This window comes from Penicillium vulpinum (genome assembly GCF_028829585.1).
Source record: "Penicillium vulpinum strain IBT 29486 chromosome Unknown utg000002l_segment0_segment0, whole genome shotgun sequence".
In the NCBI taxonomy this organism is placed as follows: domain Eukaryota; kingdom Fungi; phylum Ascomycota; class Eurotiomycetes; order Eurotiales; family Aspergillaceae; genus Penicillium; species Penicillium vulpinum.
In genome coordinates, this window is record NW_026643242.1 from 3,171,351 (window position 1) to 3,194,500 (window position 23,150).

The 23,150-nt window shown below is 48.4% G+C and overlaps 11 protein-coding genes across 11 annotated transcripts; 5 read left to right on the forward strand and 6 right to left on the reverse strand.

Moving 5' to 3' along the window:
• Positions 1-208: 208 nt before the first annotated feature.
• N7479_004265 (MICOS complex subunit MIC60) lies at positions 209-2,125 on the reverse strand (the record flags this gene model as incomplete). Its single annotated transcript, XM_057251962.1, has 3 exons — positions 209-253; positions 311-1,935; positions 2,008-2,125. 3 exons carry the CDS (start codon positions 2,123-2,125, stop codon positions 209-211), a joined length of 1,788 nt encoding a protein of 595 aa, XP_057111287.1.
• Positions 2,126-3,295: 1,170 nt separating this feature from the next.
• N7479_004266 (Rab family GTPase) lies at positions 3,296-4,240 on the reverse strand (the record flags this gene model as incomplete). Its single annotated transcript, XM_057251963.1, has 5 exons — positions 3,296-3,643; positions 3,720-3,911; positions 3,995-4,021; positions 4,081-4,100; positions 4,171-4,240. The coding sequence occupies 5 exons, from the start codon at positions 4,238-4,240 to the stop codon at positions 3,296-3,298; spliced, it is 657 nt and encodes a 218-aa protein (XP_057111288.1).
• A 393-nt stretch (positions 4,241-4,633) lies between these two features.
• Positions 4,634-6,858, forward strand: N7479_004267 (putative phosphoinositide phosphatase (Sac1); the record flags this gene model as incomplete). The annotated part of the gene is made up of 3 exons (XM_057251964.1): positions 4,634-4,838; positions 4,889-6,615; positions 6,682-6,858. 3 exons carry the CDS (start codon positions 4,634-4,636, stop codon positions 6,856-6,858), a joined length of 2,109 nt encoding a protein of 702 aa, XP_057111289.1.
• Positions 6,859-7,509: 651 nt separating this feature from the next.
• On the reverse strand, positions 7,510-10,497 carry N7479_004268 (Amino acid/polyamine transporter I; the record flags this gene model as incomplete). The annotated part of the gene is made up of 5 exons (XM_057251965.1): positions 7,510-7,818; positions 7,931-8,626; positions 8,833-9,080; positions 9,273-9,911; positions 9,966-10,497. The coding sequence occupies 5 exons, from the start codon at positions 10,495-10,497 to the stop codon at positions 7,510-7,512; spliced, it is 2,424 nt and encodes an 807-aa protein (XP_057111290.1).
• Positions 10,498-10,560: 63 nt separating this feature from the next.
• N7479_004269 (Amino acid/polyamine transporter I) lies at positions 10,561-10,767 on the reverse strand (the record flags this gene model as incomplete). The annotated part of the gene is made up of 1 exon (XM_057251966.1): positions 10,561-10,767. One exon carries the CDS (start codon positions 10,765-10,767, stop codon positions 10,561-10,563), a length of 207 nt encoding a protein of 68 aa, XP_057111291.1.
• Positions 10,768-11,832: 1,065 nt separating this feature from the next.
• On the forward strand, positions 11,833-12,346 carry N7479_004270 (Ethanolamine utilization EutQ; the record flags this gene model as incomplete). Its single annotated transcript, XM_057251967.1, has 3 exons — positions 11,833-11,911; positions 11,982-12,113; positions 12,198-12,346. 3 exons carry the CDS (start codon positions 11,833-11,835, stop codon positions 12,344-12,346), a joined length of 360 nt encoding a protein of 119 aa, XP_057111292.1.
• Positions 12,347-13,178: 832 nt separating this feature from the next.
• Positions 13,179-14,857, reverse strand: N7479_004271 (Aldehyde dehydrogenase N-terminal; the record flags this gene model as incomplete). Its single annotated transcript, XM_057251968.1, has 4 exons — positions 13,179-13,472; positions 13,529-14,228; positions 14,367-14,736; positions 14,812-14,857. The coding sequence occupies 4 exons, from the start codon at positions 14,855-14,857 to the stop codon at positions 13,179-13,181; spliced, it is 1,410 nt and encodes a 469-aa protein (XP_057111293.1).
• A 793-nt stretch (positions 14,858-15,650) lies between these two features.
• N7479_004272 (tetrahydrofolate synthase) lies at positions 15,651-17,413 on the forward strand (the record flags this gene model as incomplete). The annotated part of the gene is made up of 3 exons (XM_057251969.1): positions 15,651-15,737; positions 15,811-15,948; positions 16,016-17,413. The coding sequence occupies 3 exons, from the start codon at positions 15,651-15,653 to the stop codon at positions 17,411-17,413; spliced, it is 1,623 nt and encodes a 540-aa protein (XP_057111294.1).
• A 518-nt stretch (positions 17,414-17,931) lies between these two features.
• On the forward strand, positions 17,932-19,625 carry N7479_004273 (glycylpeptide N-tetradecanoyltransferase swoF; the record flags this gene model as incomplete). Its single annotated transcript, XM_057251970.1, has 4 exons — positions 17,932-18,007; positions 18,081-18,519; positions 18,578-19,361; positions 19,428-19,625. The coding sequence occupies 4 exons, from the start codon at positions 17,932-17,934 to the stop codon at positions 19,623-19,625; spliced, it is 1,497 nt and encodes a 498-aa protein (XP_057111295.1).
• A 271-nt stretch (positions 19,626-19,896) lies between these two features.
• N7479_004274 (uncharacterized protein) lies at positions 19,897-21,301 on the reverse strand (the record flags this gene model as incomplete). The annotated part of the gene is made up of 2 exons (XM_057251971.1): positions 19,897-21,203; positions 21,262-21,301. 2 exons carry the CDS (start codon positions 21,299-21,301, stop codon positions 19,897-19,899), a joined length of 1,347 nt encoding a protein of 448 aa, XP_057111296.1.
• A 774-nt stretch (positions 21,302-22,075) lies between these two features.
• On the forward strand, positions 22,076-22,861 carry N7479_004275 (thioesterase family protein; the record flags this gene model as incomplete). Its single annotated transcript, XM_057251972.1, has 1 exon — positions 22,076-22,861. One exon carries the CDS (start codon positions 22,076-22,078, stop codon positions 22,859-22,861), a length of 786 nt encoding a protein of 261 aa, XP_057111297.1.
• Between the last annotated feature and the right edge of the window lie 289 nt (positions 22,862-23,150).

Here is a 23,150-nt window from a genome sequence, read left to right on the forward strand (position 1 = left end):
TCGGGATTTGATAGAGGATCAAAAGATGTAGTCAAATATACCTATGCAGATTATAAAGACTACATACTGCGCAGGTTGTACGAGTCAAGAGACATGGGAAAGTTCTAGCATTTGGATCTAAAGCACAAGTACAACTAGAGGTACAATTCCTGTAAAAGACGAGGATATACAGGGTAAAAATGAATTCAGCTTCGCTCAAAGTATGCGCTTATTCAACCCGCAAGCACTGGAGGCGGGCCTCGGCCTCGATGACCTGTGAAAAGCAGTTAGTGGATGTGTTGTCAAACCGAAAGGTGGAACAAGAACTTACTTCGAGAGCCTGTCTGACTTCAAGAACCTTGCGAACATCGCCCAGCCAGTCCTTGCTGAGAATCTTAGCCCAGCCCTGGAGAGTGTTCATTTCCCGAGCGGCGGCGTCAATATCGCCCTGCTGCAACAAGCTCTCAGTGCGCACCAGAATGCTCTCCACGTCATCACCCTCAGACAAAGCATCCTTCTTGAACATGACCTTGCTCAGTACAAGGCTAGCAGCGTGGCTGGCCACACCAGCATCCTCGGGGAGCAGGCTGGCCTTACGGACTTCACTTGCAACTCGGCGGAACCGCTCGAAGATCTGAGTAGTGGAGGGGATACCACGCTGGTAGGCGGTGGGGTTAATAGATGCGATGGCAGCCTCAACGACAGCATCACCAGCGGCAAGCTCTTTCACAGCTACAAGCTCACGAACGAACGGCCGGGGGGTCTCAGCACGCTCGACCACGGTGCGAACAGCGTCCAAAGCAACCTGCAACTGCTGGGTCTTGAGGTTGGTATCAATAACGTCGCTCCATCCAGCCGTCAGCTTCTCAAGCTCTTTAATGTCGGCTGTGAGCTCATTTAACTTGCTCAGACGGCCCTCACGCTCGCGTTCGACCAGGCTCTGGACCTGGTGGACATACTTGCGGTTCAGCTCGATAGCCTGTTCAACAAGCTCATTCTGAAGACGCTGTTCAGCAAGCTCCTGAGCGTGGCGAAGCTCGGAGTTGACCTTCTGCTGGTATGCAAGGGCGAGCTTCTCGCGCTCGGCCTCGAACTCTTCACGGAATGAAGCAAGATCAGTGGAGCGCACTTCCTCGAATTGGCGCATCAATTCACGTGCCGACTCATCAAAGGTGGCATGTAGCTTGTTGAGCTCCTCCTGAGTGTTGTTGCGAGCCTCGCTGCGAATAGCAGCGATCTTTCCGGCAATATTCTCCAGCTCACCCTTGGCCTTGGCGACAGGCGCAGAGTATTTGCTAGAGTTTTCATCGGCGCTGATGACGGTAACGATATCGTTGAAGGTCTTAACCAGATCCTGAACAACAGCGTCATCACCATCTTGCAACTTGATCAATTCAATGGTGCTCGCAGAAACAGCAGGTTGTCTAGGCTCATCCAGTGATACGACGTTCTTCGCTTCGGGCTCAGACTTAGTTTCCTTAGAGCTATGCTTTGAGGCCGTGTCTTCCTTAGCCTTCATGACTGCGGCATTCCGATCCTCGGGCTTGGCGGCCGCGGGCTTAGTTTGGCCCTCCTGGGCAGCAGCGTTCATCTGAGCCGCCTTCTTAGATTCGGTGTCGGCCTTCTCTTCTTCAGCAAGCTTCCAAGACAGACCGCTCTTGCTAGGAATTGTGACGGACTTTCCCTCTTCTCGGGGTGCAACCGGGAGACGGTTTTGGTGTCTCAATGCATTGGGGAAGCGACGGTAGAAATCGCGCTCCTCAAAGTAAAGAACGCATTCTTCACCGTAGGGAATGTACTCGGTAAAGAAATCGTGGAAGTTGTCAGACTTCAGGGCCAGGAAAATACTGCCACCATAGGCAAGGCCGGAGGTGAGGATTAGATAAATCAAGAACCGACGGAAACGACCGGATTTGCGGGGAGCAGCTGCCGGAGGCGAGGGAGGAAGCTTAGACTCTATAAAAATATCACATTAGGACATGGGGGGCGGGCTTCAATGGTAATTGATGAAGGAGAAGGTCGTCATACCTTGTTCAGCGGCCTTCAAGATAGTCTCGGGAGGAATACTGGATTCGGAGGAAGGGGAGACTGGTGTGGGACCACCGGTGGTAGGGGGGCTTAGCATCGGCGAAGAATCGCTGCGCATGATGATTGTGAGTATCAAGAGATAGGAAAGCTTATGGGTATGGCTCTCTTTACCTGACCTGCCAGCCGGTTGCTTGCACCGGCTCTGGACAGCCATTGCGACGGGATCCGTTGGCGGACAGGGTTCGACAGCAATTGCCGACCCGGAGCAATCGAGGAGCGCAGCATGACGAGCCGCACAATCGCCAAAATGAGTGGCTAAAGGGTGATCAAAAAGGTGGATGAGTAGGAAAACGGGAACTGGTTGCTCAGTTGCGATCCGCCCCGATAATCCTGCGGGCGGTCAGAGGGGCTTTGCGCACCATTTCGTGCCCACTTCCATACACAGTACTGTGACGTCGGAGAAGTATAGCTGGGGTTAGGATTTGATGTAATGAACGATACAATAGAAGTTGACATACAAATATGGTAACCTCTCTTTCCGGATATTGGCCTCTGATTACGTCCTCGGGGAGGTCAGTTATAAACACCCGTGGTGGACCAAGAAATATATATCGTCATGAGCAACATATGTATATATCAATTCCAAAATCAAGTACCAAACTTTATATTCACCCATGTGATTATGTATACTAAGAAGTACGGAGGTATATAGACCTCATTTGTCTATTTCTCTGCCTACACCACTAATATATTGTAGGTCTTTCACTGTACATACAGGCGAGGAAAATGTATTATTTGAGCATAACATACTAAGAATTCTGAGAGGCACAAGGGTAACGGGAATAGCAGGAATTCAGCCCAAGTCATAGGACGAAAGAAAGAAGAGCAGATGCAGACGCCAGGTGAGAAGTAACAGCACCATCAAAGCACCGACAGATCCAGCTGCAGCATTTCTAAAGCCAAAGTCCACGTGGGATCATGGTAAGCTAAATCTTTCTGTCAACAGGAAGACTTGTGAGGCCTCTGTTGAGCAGGCTGAGCAAGGACAAAAGAAGCAAAGAAAAATCCGAGAAAGTTAGATTGATCATGAACCGAGAGTCTATCTCTCGGATCCGTAGTGGGCAGGGAATGGTGCCAGAGTTCGATCAAATGACATTGGCGAAATCATAGAAAGTCACAGAGTTATACCACCGTTGAACAATGCTGGGATGTGTAGCTGCCGCCTTCTCTCAAACGGTGGGTGAGGCGAGGGCGCACTGGCTAAGGGAGAATATGAGTGGATAATTGTTTAGCAGTTGCACGCGCCGGCACCCTGAGTTCCAGGGGCCTCTGGTCGCAAGTCAACACCTGGTCGAGGGGTCGTCCGCATGTTCCGAGGACCGGCCTGATCAAGAGGTAGTTTCTTGGCGATGGCGGTGAATAGTTCTTTGACATTCGTCGAGGACTTGGCGGAGGTTTCGAAGAAAAGGAGACCCGCTTCACGTGCATAGGCTTCGGCATCGGCCTCTTGGATTGCTCGCTTATCAGGGCTCTCTGTGACAAGATCAAGCTTGTTGCCTGCCAGGGCGATCACAATGTTCTCATTTGCTTGGCGCTGGAGCTCCTTCACCCATGACTTAGCTTTATCAAGCGACGACTATATGGTAGATTTATGAATGTTAGCCTCTACACCGAAAACGAAATCAAAGGCATGATGCAGGATTGGACCATACAGCTTGAGTGATGTCATAGACAACCACAGCGCAATTGGCATTGCGATAGTACATCGGAGCCAATGACTTATATCGCTCCTGGCCAGCGGTATCCCAGATTTCGAACTTGACTGTGGTGGTATCATCGAGGGAGATGGTCTGTGTCAGGAAGGCGGCTCCGATCGTCGACTCGCGATAATCATCGAATTGGTCCTGAACCGATCGATTAGCATTTTATTACTCCATGTAAGTTCGGCTCGCCGCGGGAAGTATTATGACGATCGGTAAAGACTCACTTTAACGAATCTGAGGACTAGTGAACTCTGGAAGATAGCGGTCAAGTCAGCGGCTGATAAAGAAGATCGCAAGTGTTAACCCAAACCTTTCCGACAGCGGACTCTCCTATAAACACAACGTGTCAGCTATGGAACCAAAGTTAAAAAAAATGAAGCAAATCAACATCAGAACATACCAAGAAGGACGAGCTTGAACTGAGCAAATCTTGCGCCCGGGCGGGCTCCTGCTGCTTGCCTGGAAGCCATGATCAGGAGAGGTTGGAAGGTCTTGGGGGGTGGAGAGGGGGGGGAATGAAGATGAAACAGTCACGGAACTGAGATATAGGATTCAAAGTCTCAAGACCGGGGACAAGCGAGACAAATGGAAGATCCAAAGTGTACAGAGTACAAAGATTTAAAGATTCACTCAAAGACCCTCGTAGTTTAAGGCAGACAGGAATAGATGACGGAAGGCCCAGCCACAACAGCAGCGGGGCGGTGTGGCTGCGTAACTGACCAGAGTGGCCGCTGTACCTTCTGTACCTTCCCGGTGTTTTTTGGTTATTTGAGACTCGGGAGACTTGAAAGTTACTTTCCTTTGATGCCTGTTCCTCTTCACATTCTCTTGTAATCCTTATTTCAGGAGGTCCAGTTTCAAATATGGCTTCTATTCTCCCGTTTCGGGATATCAACCTACATGCATCTCCCTCCCACTATGCTTTTACTTCGCCATCATCACGCCAGGCACCCACTCTGGTAGTTGACCGACCAACTGGTGATTTGCGCTTGAACGATGGCCCCCTTCCAGGTGCTAAGCGCATTTCAAGTATTGCTGGAATTCTCGGAATCCTCAAGTTAAAGCTTGGTAATTACGCTCGTAAATAGAAACTCAGGAGGTTGCGCTGACCTTTGCAGATAAATACATCATTGTTATCACCAAAGCGCAGGCCATGGGACGCTTGCGCGGCCATATGGTATACAAAGTCGCCGGAACGGAATTCCTCCCCATGCGAGAACGGCCGCTTCACGACACCGACGAAGATGCCTATCTTACAGTGGTGAAAGACTTGCTCCGAACAGGACCCATGTACTTCTCCTACTCGCTGGATATCACCAATAATTTCCAGCGACAGTCGCAAACTGCCCCTAATGTTCCAATGTGGAAGGGCGCAGATGATCGCTTCTTCTGGAATCGCTTTATTCAATCCGATTTGATCAATTTCAGCCTCGGGGCAAATGATACAAGTGGAATTCGCTACGGTCCCCAACCAGGAGCTGACCCCTACATCTTGCCAGTGATGTTCGGCATGATGCGCATTACTCCTGCTCGAGTGAAATCAACATCGTTCACTTTCGCGCTTATCACTCGGCGATCCAGGCACCGAGCCGGAACGAGATACTTCACTCGCGGAATCGATGAACAAGGCAATGTTTCAAACTACAACGAGACCGAGCAGATTGTGATTTTGAATGACTCGACGGGTGGACTGTCTGGGTTTGGCGGAGGTCAATCAATGACTAGTGGCAAAGCTGGACAAGACCTTCAAGTCTACTCCTTTGTGCAAACTCGAGGCAGTGTCCCCGTGTTTTGGGCCGAAATTAACGATCTCAAATACACACCGAAACTTCAGGTTCGTGGGGTCGACACTGCTGTCGAAGCTGCCCGGAAGCATTTCGCTGAACAGATCCGCATCTATGGAGAAAATTACATGGTCAATCTCGTCAACCAAAAGGGTAGGGAAGAGAATGTTAAACGCGCCTACGAGCAGCTGGTTCGCACACTAGTCTCTCCCACATCTGAAAGCACTGAGGCTGATGAACGCACTCCTGAAAAGATGCATGTTTTGGAACCAGGGTTCAAGCACAAAGAGATGGACCGCCTGCACTATGTGTACTTTGATTTCCACAACGAGACTAAGGGCCTCAGGTGGCATCGTGCAGAGCTGCTCATGGGCCGTCTGAATGACGGGCTGACCCAGGGCGGTTATTTCCGTGGTGTGGAGAGTCCTGGTGCCCCTGGTGGGCAGTTGGACACTCGTTCTATACAAACGAGTGTTGTCCGAACAAACTGTATGGATTGTCTGGACCGCACCAATGTAGTGCAGAGCATGCTTGGCCGCTGGGCGGTTACACGACAACTTATGGATGCAGGCGTCCTCCGTCCCGGGGAGACTGCCAACGATGACCGGGAGTTTGAGGACTTGTTCCGAAATATTTGGGCAGACAACGCAGATGTTGTCTCCAAGTCTTATTCCGGTACTGGTGCCCTGAAGACTGATTTCACTCGGACTGGCAAACGTACGCGGGCCGGCATGCTGCAAGATTTGAACAATTCCATCACGCGATATGTGCGCAACAATTTTATGGACGGCCCTCGACAAGATGGGTTCGACGTATTTTTGGGCATCTATCTCCCATCGGACTCAACATTTGCCAACATCCAGCTATTCCTGGACCAGCGACCACTTGTCATCCAGTCAGTTCCATATGTCCTCGCTGCTAGTGTGTTCATGATTTTGGTAGCGCTTTGCACAAGACGAATGCCCGATGCCGCTGTCTGGCCGCTTCGCCTGTTTATAATTTTCTGGCTGCTTGTGGCGGTCTACTGTTTCCGCTTCATGCATGGACACGGTATGCTCTATGTAAGTCCATTCCTATCTTGACCACGTTGAAGTATTGTCCTACTGACCTTGGCTTCTTTTTATCAGGTCAATTGGCCCAAGCTAAACACACCAGTCGCTGGCGCTGAGGGGTATCAGGACGCTCTCATCAAAGCACGCTCTGATCCCGTCATCGGCAAGTGGCTTCCTGCCAGAAGACACCAGCGTGGTATTAGCAATGCCCGTCTCGTCTTTTTGGAAGAGGGCAAGACTAGGCAAGACTAGAATTGAGTAATTGTTTCACTCACTCCGGCGTTCTTTGGCTATTTCTTTCTACCCTTTGATCTCATATTTTGCATACTTCATGGCTGTATGTTTTATTACCATTCTTTTCACCACCACAGCCCCGCCGGCATTTTCCTTTCTGTTCTTTTCCCCTTCAATTTTAATCATATTTCATCTTTGTTCGATGCACTGTTTCTTGGTCGGAGTCACGAGTCCTTTTTTAGTTGTATCTTTTGTTGAGATTTTTGAACCGTCCCCATTGTTCCTCCTACTCGGATTTTCCCTCGAAGTTTCCGAAGAGCTTAGCCAATACATGAACACTTTCGAAGACCTACATTAATCTTCAAATTTAGTTATTTATGGAATGTGAGTTCTTATGCATATTTCAACATTAAAGGTGGAATGAACGGGAATATTTAGGCTAGAAAGATTATAAACATAGAGGGCTGTTAGCTTTATATATGCTTTGCCAATTCCTCCTACGTCGTAAATCTATCATGTTTCTACAACAGCTCATCTCGCGACTCATATATGATGTGATCAAAATGCATGTTCCTATATAGACAATTTTCTGTACTTTCACTTCGCCCCTACCTCATCTTCACCTCCAAGGCTATCACAACAAGTATTTACATATGTATCTAACAATCCTTAGATGACGCATCGCACAATACCTTTGGAGAGGTCAATGGAAAGGTCAATAGACTGACCCTTAAGCAGAGCCTTCTTTTTTACAACTGGAGCCTTCTTTTGCTCCAGAATGAACTGGTGCGCTGTCTGCATACCGCTCTGGACAGCGCCATCAGTCCAACCACACCAACCATCCGACCAATCTGCGCTGGCAAAGAAGACGTTGCCATGTGGCCTTTGTAGGACGGGGAGATACTTTGCTGTGGCGTTGGGGGGAGGGAAGAACAAAGTACCATTTTCAAACTCGTCCTTGTTCCAATCATGAGACACCTGGGTAAATAAAGTTAGTTTATTGGGACCAGTTGAAAAGCGAAAGAGAAAAGAAATAGAGCAATGCTTCGGAGGGTGTGGTTGGGTCTGGCTGCCCGGGATATTCACTTACAATACGGTTAATGACAGCCTCGCCTTGCTTGTTCTCGGGCAGGAGTTGGACAACAGCATCCTTCAAAGTATCGAGATTGTCGAGCGTGATTCCGGTAGAACATTCCGGGTCAAGACCGACGCATACCAGATGAGTGTCGTTTGCGAGGGTGAGATGATCTCCAAATGCCGAGATCAATCCATTGCCGGGGGTGGCCATCGAACCCCACGACAGGTAGTCGGGTCCCTTCATATCCACGTGGACCTTGTTGCACTTGTTGACAGACTGCAGCTGCAGAGCTGTGACCTTGTCCTCAGGGAGTCGGGGACTGAAGTCGACAGAGGACAGGACGTTGAACGGCACCGTGCAGATGACGGACTTGGCCTTCCATTTCTTTCCATCTCTAGTCGTCACGGTGACAATGTCTCCAGCATCCTCGATACGCTGAACAGGGGAGCTGAACCCGTAGGACAGGTTGTCGGTAGACAGGGCGTGCTCGAAGATGCGGCGGTGTAGCTCGGTGTTTCCACTACGAAGTCGGGTGTGGAGGGCAATGTCATTCAGACTAGTTGGGGTGTGGCCACCTAGAGCCCACCAGCGGAGTGCGCCAACGAGACCCATCTTGTCTAGGGTATTGCCGCCCATCTGCATGAGCTGGGCCGTCAACACGCTCACCTCCTCGTCCGATAGCTGGTCGTGGGTCTGGTCTAGACGGTCCTGGCACGAGAGTTTGTCTCACTCGGCCACGAGTTCAGGTGACTGGTCGGTACCGAACGCGTACTTCCATGTCTGTTGGAGATCGTTTCCATCGACATTGCTGAAGATGCGGAAGACTCTACCGCAGATGTCGGCCTGTATTACATCTAGGTGAGCTTTGGGACTTTCTTCTCATGGGGCTGGGCATATCGCGTTTGAGTACACACCTCCTCTTTGTGCGACATTTTATTTCGCTTAGTTCCCGTGATCGTAGTGAAGTAGTCTTCCTTTCCACCTAGGTTCTGAGTGAAGATCCAGTCGTTGTGCAGGCCGTACAGAGAGACCTCATGGTAGATATGGGGCATGTGCCAATGGATCAAAGTCCCACCCATCTCATAATTGAAGCCATCGACGGTTGCGTGCCATGTGTGGCCTCCAAGTCTGTCTCGGGCTTCCAGGAGTAGTGTAGACTTTCCTGCAAGATATTGTTAGTCAAGGCCATCTAGGGCTTGGGCAAAGAAGGAAGTTGCCCATATAAAAAAGCATACCTTGAGTAGCCAGGTCTCGAGAGGCGACCAAACCAGCATAACCGGCTCCAATGCAGATAAAACCCCGAGATAAAGCCGACCACCATATATCCACCATGTTCCAGTAGCGACCAACATACTTGCGCCGAAGATAAGCGGAGCGTAGTTCATATTTTGCGGCGTGACAGGGATGACAGAGGGGAAGCACAGGAAGATGATGAGGTAAACACACCAGCATGCGGCAAAGATGTTAATTGGCATGCTCCGGACACCGAGCGTGAATGGACCGGGCTGCAAGCTTGTGTGCTCAAAGCCGTAGGAAATTCGGAGGAAGATGGGCAGTGCGTATGAGAAAATCATGATCACCATCACACCGGAGGCGATTCCATAAAGGGCGGTCTCGTTGCCGATGTAAATCAAGGCTAGAGCAGAGATACCTACCCATGAGATCAACAATGCATTGACGGGCACCTCAAGACTGCCGTGAACACGTGAAAAGCACTCGGGAAGACCGCCTTCGCGGGCGAACGACCAGATGACACGGGATGACGCGGCCATGCATCCTGGACCACCGATGAAGAAGCCTAGGAAAAGGAAGTACCAGGTGATTCCGAGTGTCATGGTCTGACTGCCACCTGAAATGTTGTACACGAGCTGCACCAACGGGCAGATTCTTCCCACTGGCCGACTAACGAGGCCCTGGATGTCCGTGATACAGAAGGCTAGGGCGATCACCCAAGGGAAGGTGAGGAGACCAGAGAGAGCAACGCAGCCATAAACTAACAGAGAGTTAATGGGAAATTAAATACTGTATCAGAATAAATTGAACTTACGGACTCGTGGAAGATCCCTTGAGGCATTCTGCATCTCCTCCGCCATATGCGTGGCTGAGTCCCAGTTAATAAAAGCCACGCCAGAGCTCATTAGGCCGATTGACCACGAGACCCCGTCGCTTTTCCACACGCTCAGGTTAGTCAGGTCAGAGAAGACATATTCTGCCGTATTCTTGGGGTGCACCTTCGCCAACAGGCAAACGATGATAGTGATGTATCCGGCAATGTGCAGCACGATACCAAAAAATGTCAACCTATGCAGCCAGCGAGTGCCGAGGATGTTAATCCCGAGAAAGCAGGTGTTCATAGCGATGACAATGAAGCTTGTGTACCATCGCTGATAGTTGTAATCTGGAGCAAATAAAATGATGTACGCCTGAAGCTGCATGGCATTGGAGAAGATACCCGTCAGCGCTGACAAAAGCCAACTCCAGATGGTGGCCCAGCCTGCGATCCACGAAAACAAGCGTCTGTATTTGAGTGGAGATAGGGCGGCAGCATAGTGGTATTGTCCACCTGCTGTTGGAACCATGCTGGAGAACTCGGCAAGAGCGAGGGCGATAGCCAAGGCTCCGATAGCCGAAGCGGCGAACCCCTACACGAGACTGGAGCTGCCACCGGCCACAAGAGACTGGGCCATAATCGAAGTGAGCGCTTCCCAGGTTACACTGGTGCAAAAGGCGAGAAATATCAGGGACCAGACGTTGAAGTGGCGTCCCATAACCTGCTCCTGGCCAAGAGCTGCTAGGCGGGCCTCATCATCGCTTTGCGGCCTCTCTACTTTGAGGGATGTCTCGTTCATGGTGACTAAATGGATGATCTAGTCTTGTCGGAGACAAAGTAAAAGAAGCAACAAAGTATGTGCTTGAAGATTGAGGTGAGAGAGGCAATAGTGGGAAGGACATCACATAAAAGAACAAATCGAAGGATTACATATCCATAATGCACTAGGGGTTAGTAGCTAGGGCGTTATCAATGGAGATCTTTAGTATGCACTTAGGGTTTGACTTGGTGGCTATTACAAGAGTTTCGCCGCCACATCTATCACCAAGCCCAATCAGAAGAATATTCAGTAGTGAGGATTTGCGCTAAAAGATAGCATATATGCGGGGAACCCTGGGGAAGTGGATTCTAGGATAGTAAGGATTGGACCGGATTAATATGCGATTGTCTAAGCCTTGGCTAGCAGTGGATCTAATCTTAACAGGTCTAGAGAATTATGCAATAACTCCAGCAGTTAAATGTGCAGAATTTGCACAACTATGGGTTATGGATTACGGGTACGGAGTGTGAGGGTACCAAGGAAATCATAGACATTTGAAATGAGGCCTGAAGGTAACTTCAAACATAGAAAGACCGATATAGAAAATGTAGAATCAGAGAACAGCCCGATGTTTGATTGATAGAGAACAACTTTGTGGCTATCTGTACGGAATAGATCCGAGGTTGTCAGCCCTAACGCGCGCTAATCTATTTCAACATCTATATCAACATCTCTCTACTCCGTAGACGTCGGCGCTAGATAATGCATTTCACATTTAGGAGCAAGAATGAATGATATCCCGATAAGTCAAATTTCAAATGTGGCGAAGTCCCGATATTATTGTCATATTCTTACGGCTATAGTATCCTGTGACCCCCACAGTTTAGAATGGAATGGGCGTTAAATGGCTGCCTCAAGGATCAATAAACGATTGGTTCCTCTAATGCACTAGGCAGTTGTTCCTTGGACTATCTAGGAACGCAATATAAAAACATCGGCCGGCTCTAATGCTGCTGAGATATTCATAGCTCTAAACGCCTCTTGGGGTTCAAATTATTTCAATTAAATAATATTCCTCTACGACATCCGTACACTCTTCTCATCATGGTTATCGAGTGGCTAGACGAGGGCAAGTTCCACCGCGTTCCTAAGCTGGAGCCTGGTCCCCCTAACGTCTACTTTGGTAAGAACATCGACGATCTCATGACCCCGTGCACTGGCAGATACTTACCAAACCCTATTGGTTATGGCAGGCGATGTTTTCTCCTCCGCTTCCCAAGATGGCCTGAGCCTCCTGGCTGGATCTATGTTCCTCCTTGAGCAGATTGATAACCCCGAGCCGGCCCCCTTGTACGACTATGAAGAGACAGGAGTAGTGCTGAAAGGTGAGACAACCCCTATCACTTGATACAAATTGCCATACCCAAGCACAGAGCATCCTGACAATTTACCTACTTGGTTGTTTTTAGGCGAGCTGCACCTCGAGGACGAGAAAGGCAACACTGCCAAGCTGTTCCCTGGAGACACCTTCTTTATCCACCGTGGAAGCAGCATCATCTTTTCTACTCCCCGTTACGCTGTGGCCTACAAAGTCGGCGCTCGCCCCAAGATGCACTAAGGCGAGATCACATGGAGAGGTTTACGAGCTATCTCCACAAAGTTGAGAAAAAACAAGCTCGGACATGATTAGTGAGATAGACATAGAAAATTGATGAATATATGCCCCTGAATTTTTACTCTACATCTATGGATTTTGAAGTCGCCTGTATGTAAAATTATAATGTTCGCGTATATTGCCCCATGCGAGGTTAGTATCTTAGACGAATCATGCTGTATCTGAGCACGAGACTGGAGTTTCAAGGTTTAGATATATCAATTCCAGACCTTATCACTACCAGGAATGGCTAGCAGCTTATGTTGTATGCGGCCTGTGCTATTAACACCGTATGACTTTAGAAATCCGATCCATTCGACTTAAGATGTTATTGGGTACGTTGTACGTAAGATAACGCTGCAATTTCCTTTTTGTATATACTTTTGGATGCTTCACGCCTCTCAGTGTGATAGGCAGAAGGAAGCTAGAAGGATAGAAGGTAATTTCCACATAATGTGGTGCACGTCAGGTGAACCCTATGAAACACCTTTTCGATATCTAACATCTGATAAGATACCAGACCATGTTTAGAGTTTGGAAATGCATAAAGCGACATTAGAATATATAACAGATAAGTTTGATTGGCGTCTTTTGTACGGAGTAGTGATAGTAAGTTCGTGATTTTTATATACAACATGGAATTAATCAATCGAAGTTCAATTGAACTGTTACAGTCTCTATACAGGCGTTATAAAACATGGAAGTATACCTCAATCACTCGAAACAAGGGGAGCCCGGAGTTCTATATTGTGTAGTTTAATGATGCAACGTTATAATTTTTGGCTTCTATAAACAACTATTTATCATCAGCTGTGGGTAGGGTGAAGTACTTGACAGTCTTCGTTGACATCCACGCATCCAATGCCTCTTCGCCCATATCACGGCCAAAACCAGACTGCTTAACTCCTCCGAATGGAGTGTTGGCATGCAGCATACCCCAGCAGTTAATTGTGACCAGACCAGATTCCAGAGCCGCCGAAACACGCGGTGCCCGGTTAACATCATTAGTGAAAACGGCGGCACTGAGTCCGAATTCGGTGGAATTGGCCTTTTCAATGACCTCAGCTTCGGTAGTAAACTTTGCAATTGACTAGAATTCAAGGTTAGCAAGTGCGGCATACCACTGCATTTGAATCAAAAACTTACAGCGACAGGACCGAAGATCTCCTCTTGCATGATGCGCGCATCATCGGGGACATCGGCGAAGGCAGCATTGGGAACAAAGTGACCCTCTCCCGGAATCTCCTCTCCTCCAGCCAACAGGCGAATACCGGATTCCTTTGCATGGCGGATAAACTTGAGAATTTTTTCCCTCTGTCTCTGACTGATAACAGGACCCTTGGTTGTCTCTTTTGACAGAGGGTCTCCGGGGGTAGTGTGGGCCAACTTCTCGGCGAAAGTGAGGAGGAACTTATCATAGATACCTGCATGGACGTAGATGCGTGATCCCGCTGCACAAACTTGTCCATTGTTGGCTGTGAAGCCTAGTGTCGTCCAGAAAAGAGCATTGTTCAGATCAGCATCAGAAAACATGATAGATGGGCTCTTGCCGCCTAGTTCCAAGGTCGCCTTCTTGAGGTTTGAACCTGCTGCAGCTCGCATTATCTCCCGGCCGACGGGTGCACTGCCAGTGAATGCAATTTTCTTGACACCACTGTGCTCGGCCAGCGCCTGGCCGGCAACTGAGCCGTACCCGCAAAGGGTAGCGAGTACGCCAGGTGGGAACCCTGCCTCTTTCACGAGTCCGGCAAGTTTCTGCGCATACAAAGGCGCGAGCTCTGGTGTCTTGATGATCAATGCGTTACCTGCTGTGAGGGCGGGGGCAAGCTTCCAGATAGTAATCATTCTTGATTTTCAGATAAGCAACCATATCGATTTCGGGTATGCAAGGAAAACTCACAAGGGCGCATTCCAAGGCACAACGGCAGCGCACACGCCTAGTGGCTCTCTCCGGGTATACGCATATCACTGTGGAATACTCAACAGCTGGCCGGTGATCTTGTCTGTCCAACCGGCAAAATATCGGAGTGTCTCTGTAGCCTGGGGAATGTGGAGGCTCTTGGACTCTCCGAACAAGACTCCCGCGTCCAGAGCCTCGAGGCTGGCAAGATCGTCCGCATCCCGCTCGATTAGGTCGGCAAGCCGGTTCAGCAACTGGCCCCTGCGGGCTGGGTTCATGGTTGCCCACTCACCCCGCAATGCTGATTGGGCTGCACTCACAGCGGCATCGACGTCTTCTCGCTGTGCGGCTGATACGGATGTAAGGAGGCTGCCTGTGGTCGGATTCTCGACCTCGAGTTGTGATCCTCCCGTCGCTAGCTGAAACTCATTATTGATGAAAAGGCCCGTGTTGACTATCAAGAAGCTAGGTATTTAGTGGCTGGCGATAAACCGTAAAGTTATGATTGGAGAGCGTGGGATACACATACTGCGAACTGGCCGGCCCTCAAATCCAACCAGTTCAATTTCGCTCATATTGATGGTTTGTGATAAGCCAAATGACTGTCTATTTTTTTTTTTGTAAAAATTGAAGAATATACAAGTAAAGGTTCATTCTAGATGATACTATATTACATATACATCCTTTGAACATCTATAGAGCTTGCGAATGGCATTGACCCACTATCGGATGATTCAAGCCAGTCAGGTAAAATTCCACGATGAACTAACTAAATATATCTTTATTTTTATATTTTTTCTTCGCTTTTTATCCGGATTTGCAAAAGGCAAGCCTATCTGGTTTTATTCTCGTGATGCTCAGGTGGATATCTTTGTTATGTTACTACGGAGTAGACCTGGGTCTTTTCTAATTGTTCGGGTTTATTACACTAAGTCTGTTGTTGCTTACTTAGGAAATTTTAGATCTCTCGTTACCTCCTATCTGTGTGCTTATAGAGCCATCTAGATGGCTTCTCGTAGCGACAGTGGTATCCATCTTGGATAATTTATTGATCACCTTTTCTTGCTTCTAACTTCGTATGCAAAATACCAAAAACTGCCAATATGTGAGCTCATACTATAAAAGGATACTTTGAATGTATTTATTCACAGTTTATGAATCAAAATCAACCGTGTGCAGGTCAACTTGACTTCAGTCTAGTCCTATGTAGTTTGTTAACAAGCACGTGATCTTCCCGATCAGAGCCAAATGGCTCTCCTCGGGAAACCGAGTAGGATGAACCAGAGAATCATAAACTGTTAGAGCTACCGGGGTTTCTTCAACCACCCCTGCTCATTTGAGAACCTCAGGCACGGGCTGTAATTGTTCATGAGAGGGATCTGGAACTCTATTCGTTGGCAATTTTGCACACGGCGAGTTTCGACTCGTTCGCCCACCATGACTCGAACATATGAGGTATGCTACTCAACTTTGCGAAAAGAGACCCGTTCAAGCAGAATTTACCATATACTGACTTTCGAATGCATAGGCTGCGATTTCATCTCTAAACTCATTGCAATCCAACTATGCGCTTGTAGAGGAGTTCAAGAAGTCCAAAACGAGGCAGGAGATCAACGAGTTATCCCTCCCGGAAACAGTGGAGTGGTTGGAGCGCATTGGATACCAGGTGCGCTGACGGAAAGGATATTGATTTGTTATGAATGAAGCTGATGTGAGATCTTTACGTTCTCTAGCCTAACGACCTAAATCGGCTGAACGCAATTCATGTCGCCGGCACGAAAGGCAAGGGCTCGACCTCCGCATTTATCTCCACGATCCTCTCCCAATACACCCGAAAAGATGCGGATCAACCTGGATCCAACCTTAAAATCGGTCTCTACACCTCCCCGCACCTTCGATTCGCACGTGAGCGCATAAAGATCAACAATACCCCGTTGTCTGAAGAGCAGTTTGCGCACTATTTCTTCGAAGTATGGGATCGTCTTGAGCACTCTGCTAAACTGGCGGGCCAGGATCCCACCGGGCCTGGGATGAAACCACAATATTTCCGATACTTGACAGTGATGGCATTCCATACCTACTTGAGCGAGGGTGTGGACGTCGCAGTGATCGAATGTGGAATCGGTGGTCAATATGACTGCACTAATGTGATTCCAAAGCCCAAGGTCACAGCGATCAGTAGTCTTGGTATTGATCATGTTGATTTGCTTGGACATACCATTGAGGAAATTGCGTGGCACAAGGGAGGCATTCTCAAGCGTGACGTAAATGGGTTCGCAGCACCGCAACCTTTGAGCGCTGAACAAGTCTTGGCTAAACGCGCTGAGGACGCTGGCGCTCGGCTGGACATCGTGCCTAATCATTATGAGCTTTGTCCTGATAGTAGCAAGGTCACCCTTGGGTTGGCTGGAGATTTCCAGTACACCAACGCTTCGGTCGCAGTGGCAGCTGCCGCAGACTTCTTGCGCCAGGTTGGCATCGATGTTCCGGATAATATCATGGAAGCACAACTACCAGCGAAATTCAAGACTGGCCTCGAGGAAACTCGCCTAGGTGGCAGGTGCGAGACCCGATTTGAGAAGAATGTCTCTTGGTATATCGATGGTGGGCATACTTTGGAAAGCATCCGGCTGGCTGGCCAGTGGTTTGCGTCGCGGATCAAGGCCGATTCATCCTCCGAGGATATAGCCGCCAAGAAGACGCGAATTTTAATTTTCAACCAACAAACTCGTAACAGCACAGCTCTTGCTCGTGCTCTCCATGAGACCCTCGCATCTGCCCTTGGAAACGATTCCCCGTTCACTCATGCCCTATTCTGCACAAACATCACCTACAAAAAAGCGGGTTTCCGACCCGACTTGGTCAGTATGAACACCAACTCCGATGACCTCGAGCTCCTTCGAGTCCAAAAATCTCTTGCACTGGAGTGGAATGCTATTGATCCTCACGCTCAAACACATGTTTTTGGTACAATCGAGGAGGCTGCTGATTTTGCACGTGAAGTTGCGGGTCAGGAACGCAAGGTCCTTCAGAAGGATGAAGCTCCGGTCATGACTTTTGTCACTGGCAGTATGCATTTGGTCGGAGGATTCCTCGACGTTATCGAGACAAAGCCACCTACCGATACGTGATTCCCCGATATTTTGGTAGCCTGGAGCTCCAATAACCGTTTCATCCTGGTATCAACACTTGGGATATGCATCGCCTTGGCACAGAATGGACATAGAGGTGTTTGGGCTTAGATTTCAACAATTCTTCGATTCTCAATATAGTTTTTCAATTTAAAATACATTTGAATCATACATATTCTAATCCCTGTACGGTGTGCTTTTGATCTACATGGGCTTTGCAAGGGTGAATGCCGAGGTTCCTCATACAAGCCACCAAGTGTGTCATTGCAGGGGTATGCAGTCTTCACCCCGTCGACAGTTTTGACAGTTTTCATAGTGGAACACAAGTACAAGGTGAAACGTGTCCATAAATAAAAAAATATCCATTTTCCTATTTTCCCCATAAATATCATGCATGGCGAGTACTTCGTAGAGCCTAGTATTATTAAGTCAAATTCCCGTACCCCACTAGAGATCCGCGGTGTTTGAAACGTGGGGCCCAATCCAATTCCTTCTTCCTCAACAATCCAACACAGATCATGTCTGATTCCAGCGATAAGAAGGGCAAGGCTCCCAAGCGCAATGAAGATGCGTCTGGGTCTCCATCCGACTCTGGTAATGATAGATCTCTCCATACAGCCTCCCTAGGCACGCATATTCGCAGTGACTGATATTCGAATTCAAAAAGCTACAAAGCAACTTCCCGCGAAGCTTGCTTCCTTACTCCTCGAACAAAACCCTGCCCTGAGAAACGAGCTAGCGGCGATGGATAAGGACCAGGCTGCCGCCATCCTGCACAATATGGACCTCTCGCAGATGCTGACCGGATTGGCAGTGGGGGGTAAGAACCAGAAGGATATGGCCTCGTATAAGTTCTGGCAGACTCAGCCAGTGCCTGCTTTTGAAGAGGCTGGAAAGAAGGAGATAACCCAGGGACCTATCAAGATCATCGACCCAGAGAAGGTGTCCAAAACTCCCGATGCGCTCATTGAGGGATTCGAATGGTGCACTCTTGACTTGACGAACGAGGAGGAGCTGAAAGAGCTCTACGAACTTCTCAACAAGCATTACGTTGAGGATGATAACGCCATGTTCCGTTTCAATTACTCGCAGTCCTTCCTTCATTGGTACGGTTGAGTCTTGTACTTGTGTACCTGTTCCAGAACGCTAATGCTACATCCGTAGGGCCCTTATGTCTCCCGGATGGAAAAAGGAATGGCATGTTGGTGTGCGCGCTACCAAGTCGCGCAAGCTTGTTGCATCCATTTGCGGTGTCCCGACTGAACTCCGCGTCCGCGGCGAGCGTATCAAGGTCACAGAGATCAACTTCCTGTGTATCCACAAGAAGCTCCGCTCCAAGCGCCTGACCCCCGTTCTGATCAAAGAGATCACCCGCCGCTGCTACCTCAGGGGCATTTATCAGGCCATCTACACCGGCGGTATAATTCTGCCCACACCCGTCAGCTCTTGCCGATACTACCACCGTTCTTTGGATTGGTTGAAGCTCTATGATGTTGGCTTCTCGCCTCTGCCCCACGGCTCGACTAAGGCCCGCCAGGTTACTAAGAATCACCTCCCTAGCGAGACAGCTACCCCCGGCCTGCGGCCCATGGAAATCAAAGACATTGATGCCGTCTATGACCTGCTAGAGCGATACATGCGTCGCTTCGATTTAAACCAGGCCTTTACACGGGAAGAAATCGACCACTGGTTGGTGTACAAGAAGCAGCCCGGCAAGGACCAGGTTGTCTGGTCATACGTTGCCGAAGACCCGGAAACCCACAAGATCACCGACTTTGTATCGTTCTACAATCTCGAGTCCACCGTAATTGACAACCCCAAGCACGAGGCCGTCCATGCTGCATATCTGTACTACTATGCGACCGAGAGCGCGTTCTCCGATGACAAGAAGGCTTTCAAGGAGCGCTTGCAGCTCTTGATCAACGATGCCCTGATTTGCGCAAAGCAGGTATGTTTCAATGTGCTATATCTGGGTATACATGCTAATCCCGGCTTTTTTTATTATTTTTTCTAGGCCCATTTCGATGTCTTCAATGCTCTCACCTCGCATGACAACCCCCTCTTCCTCGAAGACCTCAAGTTTGGTGCGGGTGATGGCCAGCTCCACTTCTACCTATACAACTACCGTGCTGCACCTATTGGTGGTGGAATTAACGAGAAAAACTTGCCCGACGAGTCCAAGATGGGAGGCGTCGGTATCGTCATGCTGTAAACTTGACGCTTTGGCTAGTAAATCTAACGTCGGATACCCCGAAAACGAATCTCTTTGCTTTGTAGTGTGCTAGCGATGAGAAGAATCTAAAAATCAACCTTTTTATATATGAAGATCATTTGGCTAGACTTTCGTCTGCTATTATGGAATTTAGTGTGTACTAGCCCTAATAGGGAACAATATACTACCTATTGCGAATCCTTAACTGTCCCTATATATGATTTAATCAAGAAGCTAACGGAGAAGGTAGGATATTCGATTGCGCGGGAACTTAATCTAACATGAGGTCCCTGACCATATAAACAAGCCGAGACACCGAACCTCCCCAGGGGACTGGCTCTGATATCATTGCTTTCCTTTTTATGGCATCATTGGTGTGCAAAATCTCTGCAATCAGCCTTCTCATGGTGAAGATAACCTGCTCAAGCCAATCCTCCCCAATGATATTTTGTAACCAAGAGACCCCAATTGTCAAACACCCGTCTCCTCCAACTACCAATGTGATCCAAAGAGCAGCACTGATTTCATTATTATAATCGTTGCATATAGTTCTACCTGTTTGCCATACTTGCTGCTCTTGAGATTCCGAAGTTTTTGAATCATGGAAACTTCCCATGCTCGATACTCCAACGCTGATTCCCCTGGACTCTCCGATGTCTTTCGTATCAAGCAAGCTAGGGCCTCCGTTGCGTCGAAAAAATTCCACTAGACTGTTGCTTCTCAACTTTCTGTTTAGTTCAGCTTTGGAAGCTGTGTGGATGCGCCGAGCTTCATTCCAGACGGAAGTAATATTGCATCCATCTTCTCTGTTATGTGTTGCAATATATTTAGAGCGGGGTTTGGCGTTCTGTTTCCCCGTGATTCCACTAGGCGATATCTGGCCTGCACTCCGCATGGTGGAGAATTCTGAGGTTAGGTTGGTAAACAGCGAGGCCGCGAAGACTGCCTGAATGACACTAGTGAGAGTCGTCATATTGGCAAAGCAATCTCCTAGGAGACGGGCGGTGTCCGTAGTTCCAAGTGTTACCGTTTTGAACCGAGATTGGGATTGAGAATGGCTGGATTGCCCTCTTTGCTGCGATGTAGAAATTTCGGACAGTGGTTTTGAAACTGAAGGAATTGGGTATTCCGATGGCTGTCTCGATGGCTTTGCCTCATTGACCAGCAACAATGCGGCTAAGAATGATCGATGGAAGTCCACCGCGTAGAACTGATCCTTGGCGGATGCACCTACTACCAAGCAAGCTACCATATCAGATATGGCATTTTGTCGGGGCGCGTATGCAATAACCAGACGCCAGCATGGAACCTGCTCAGACAGTTGCGAAAACCTTGTGTTCTGTTGTTTCTCAACCAGCGCGTCCACCTCTTCGTCCCGGTCATCAAGCAGCTGAATAAAATCCACCATGTTGTGGATGATGACTCCCATCGATGGAATTTGCAGTACCACCCTCGACAGTGCATTATAGATCAACGGCTGCAGTGATTCGAGTGGGATAGCCGCAGAGCGGTGATAGTAGGCGGCCGTGACGACATTGCCAGGGCGGCTGAAGGGATCGATAGCTGTGGCATTAGTGACTACCAATTCATTAGATTTTGAATGATAAGATCAGATAGGGCCGGAATTAGTACTCACCATCTTGGCGGCATTTTTCGTCAAGTGGACTCCAGAGCATGATGGTTACCAGATGCAACGCAGGAAGTCAGCCTAAGTCGTGAAGGGATTTCAAGTTTGCAGTTTGTCAGACTTGGTTGAATTTTCGTTCGTCTGTCCCCATCCATCCATGATGTAGACCATTTGATAGACGTCCAACGGCGGGGTTGCATGAATACATCCATATACATACCAAGCACTACATAGTATGTACTATGTACTGCCATCCATACCCGATATATAGTACAATACCTTTCATACCAGCCATACAATTTTTGAATACAATACACACATCCCATTTCATACGTAATATAATAAAGTGAAACTTGGTATAATATACATATGTATTGCATACATAATGTACCCTGGAGCCATACCGGTATCCCGAACCCGAACTACTACAGTAGTACTAGGAAGTAGTGCAAATAAATTACCTCCAGGATTTTGCAGGCGCCGGAGATTCGCCCTGTCTTAAGTAAAGGAAAAGCGCCTAACTAAGCCAATCCTCTCGGTCACAGCGTTTGGTCTTTTTTTTTTTTCTTTTTGGTGATCTTCGCATTTGTTGCAGTTTCCGTTCCAGTGCTCGTGGCAAGATCCAAATGTCGGTTCTAAGCACTCTCGGAGGGGCAGATTACTCGTATATGCAGTATGCGCTCCTCGCCGCTATCGCAGGTGTAGTTTTTATCAACCTGAAAACATTTCCAGGTGTATGGCATGTAGGTGGAATGAACAAACGCGGCCCGCAGATCTTCTTTGTTTGAATCATTGCTGACTTAGTATTTTTCTGCGCTTCTAGATGCGAGTATTGAAAGGCCTTTTTACCCAATTCCTTGGAGCTCGATTGTCGCCTCGTCAGATCGATACCAATGGAGTTCTCGTCGACGATCAGTCTGGAGGGATTCCCCTCCTCTTCTCATATCTGGTGACCACACATCAGAATGCCTTGATGGAGTGTGACTACAATATGCACAAGTCAAACAGCACCTTCTTCTCGGATCTGGACATCAATCGAGCACAATTGCTGTTGAATCTTTTCCCACGCCTGCCACGCTGGGCGCCTACGCCCGAGTCAGCTACCGAGGGTCACGGGAAGGATGCACAAAAGTCAAAAAAGCGCGAGAAGACCGTTAGTATCGCGCTTGGTGGCACATCATGTATTTTCAAGCGCGAGATCAAGCCCTTGCAGCGATACGAGGTCTGGTCGCGCGTACTGTCCTGGGACGAGAAGTGGCTGGTGATGGTGAGCTATTTCGTCAAGGCGGGAACGCACAAAAGTGTGATGCGAGGCTTGCAAAAGGGGGAGCAGACCAAAGAGGGATCAGATGCACAAAAAGCCATTCTTGCTGTGGCAGTGACTCGATATGTGTTTAAAGATGGACGCCGAACGGCCCCACCCGAGGAGGTTCTCCAATGCGTGGGTCTGTATCCATCCACCCCTGCAAAGACAGACGAGCAGGATATTTACGCCAGCTTGAGAAAGCCCGGGTCAGATGTGCTGGGTTTCTTCGGTTCATTGGATTCGCTGCCATCGCATTTTAGTGATGCGACTTCATCTATTCTTGGAAGCTTCAGTGATTTCTAAAAGATGTGTTTATTGGTCTGAATTCATAGATTTTCTTGATGACTATATATTTATTTTTCAAGTACAAAATGTATGAGCCTGAATGATTTCCAAGTCAATGGGGTATATGTAAGACCTCTATAACAAGTCCGAGAGCCGCTTTAATTGAACACCTGGTCCATATGATAGTTTTCAAATCCATGTATGATCGAGTAAAGGAAAAGAGAATGCAAAAGAGAATGAAATGAGGAGCAAAAAGGCGGAGAAGATGAAGAAGGTAAATATGAATGTAGCAGCCGGTTCTTGAAAT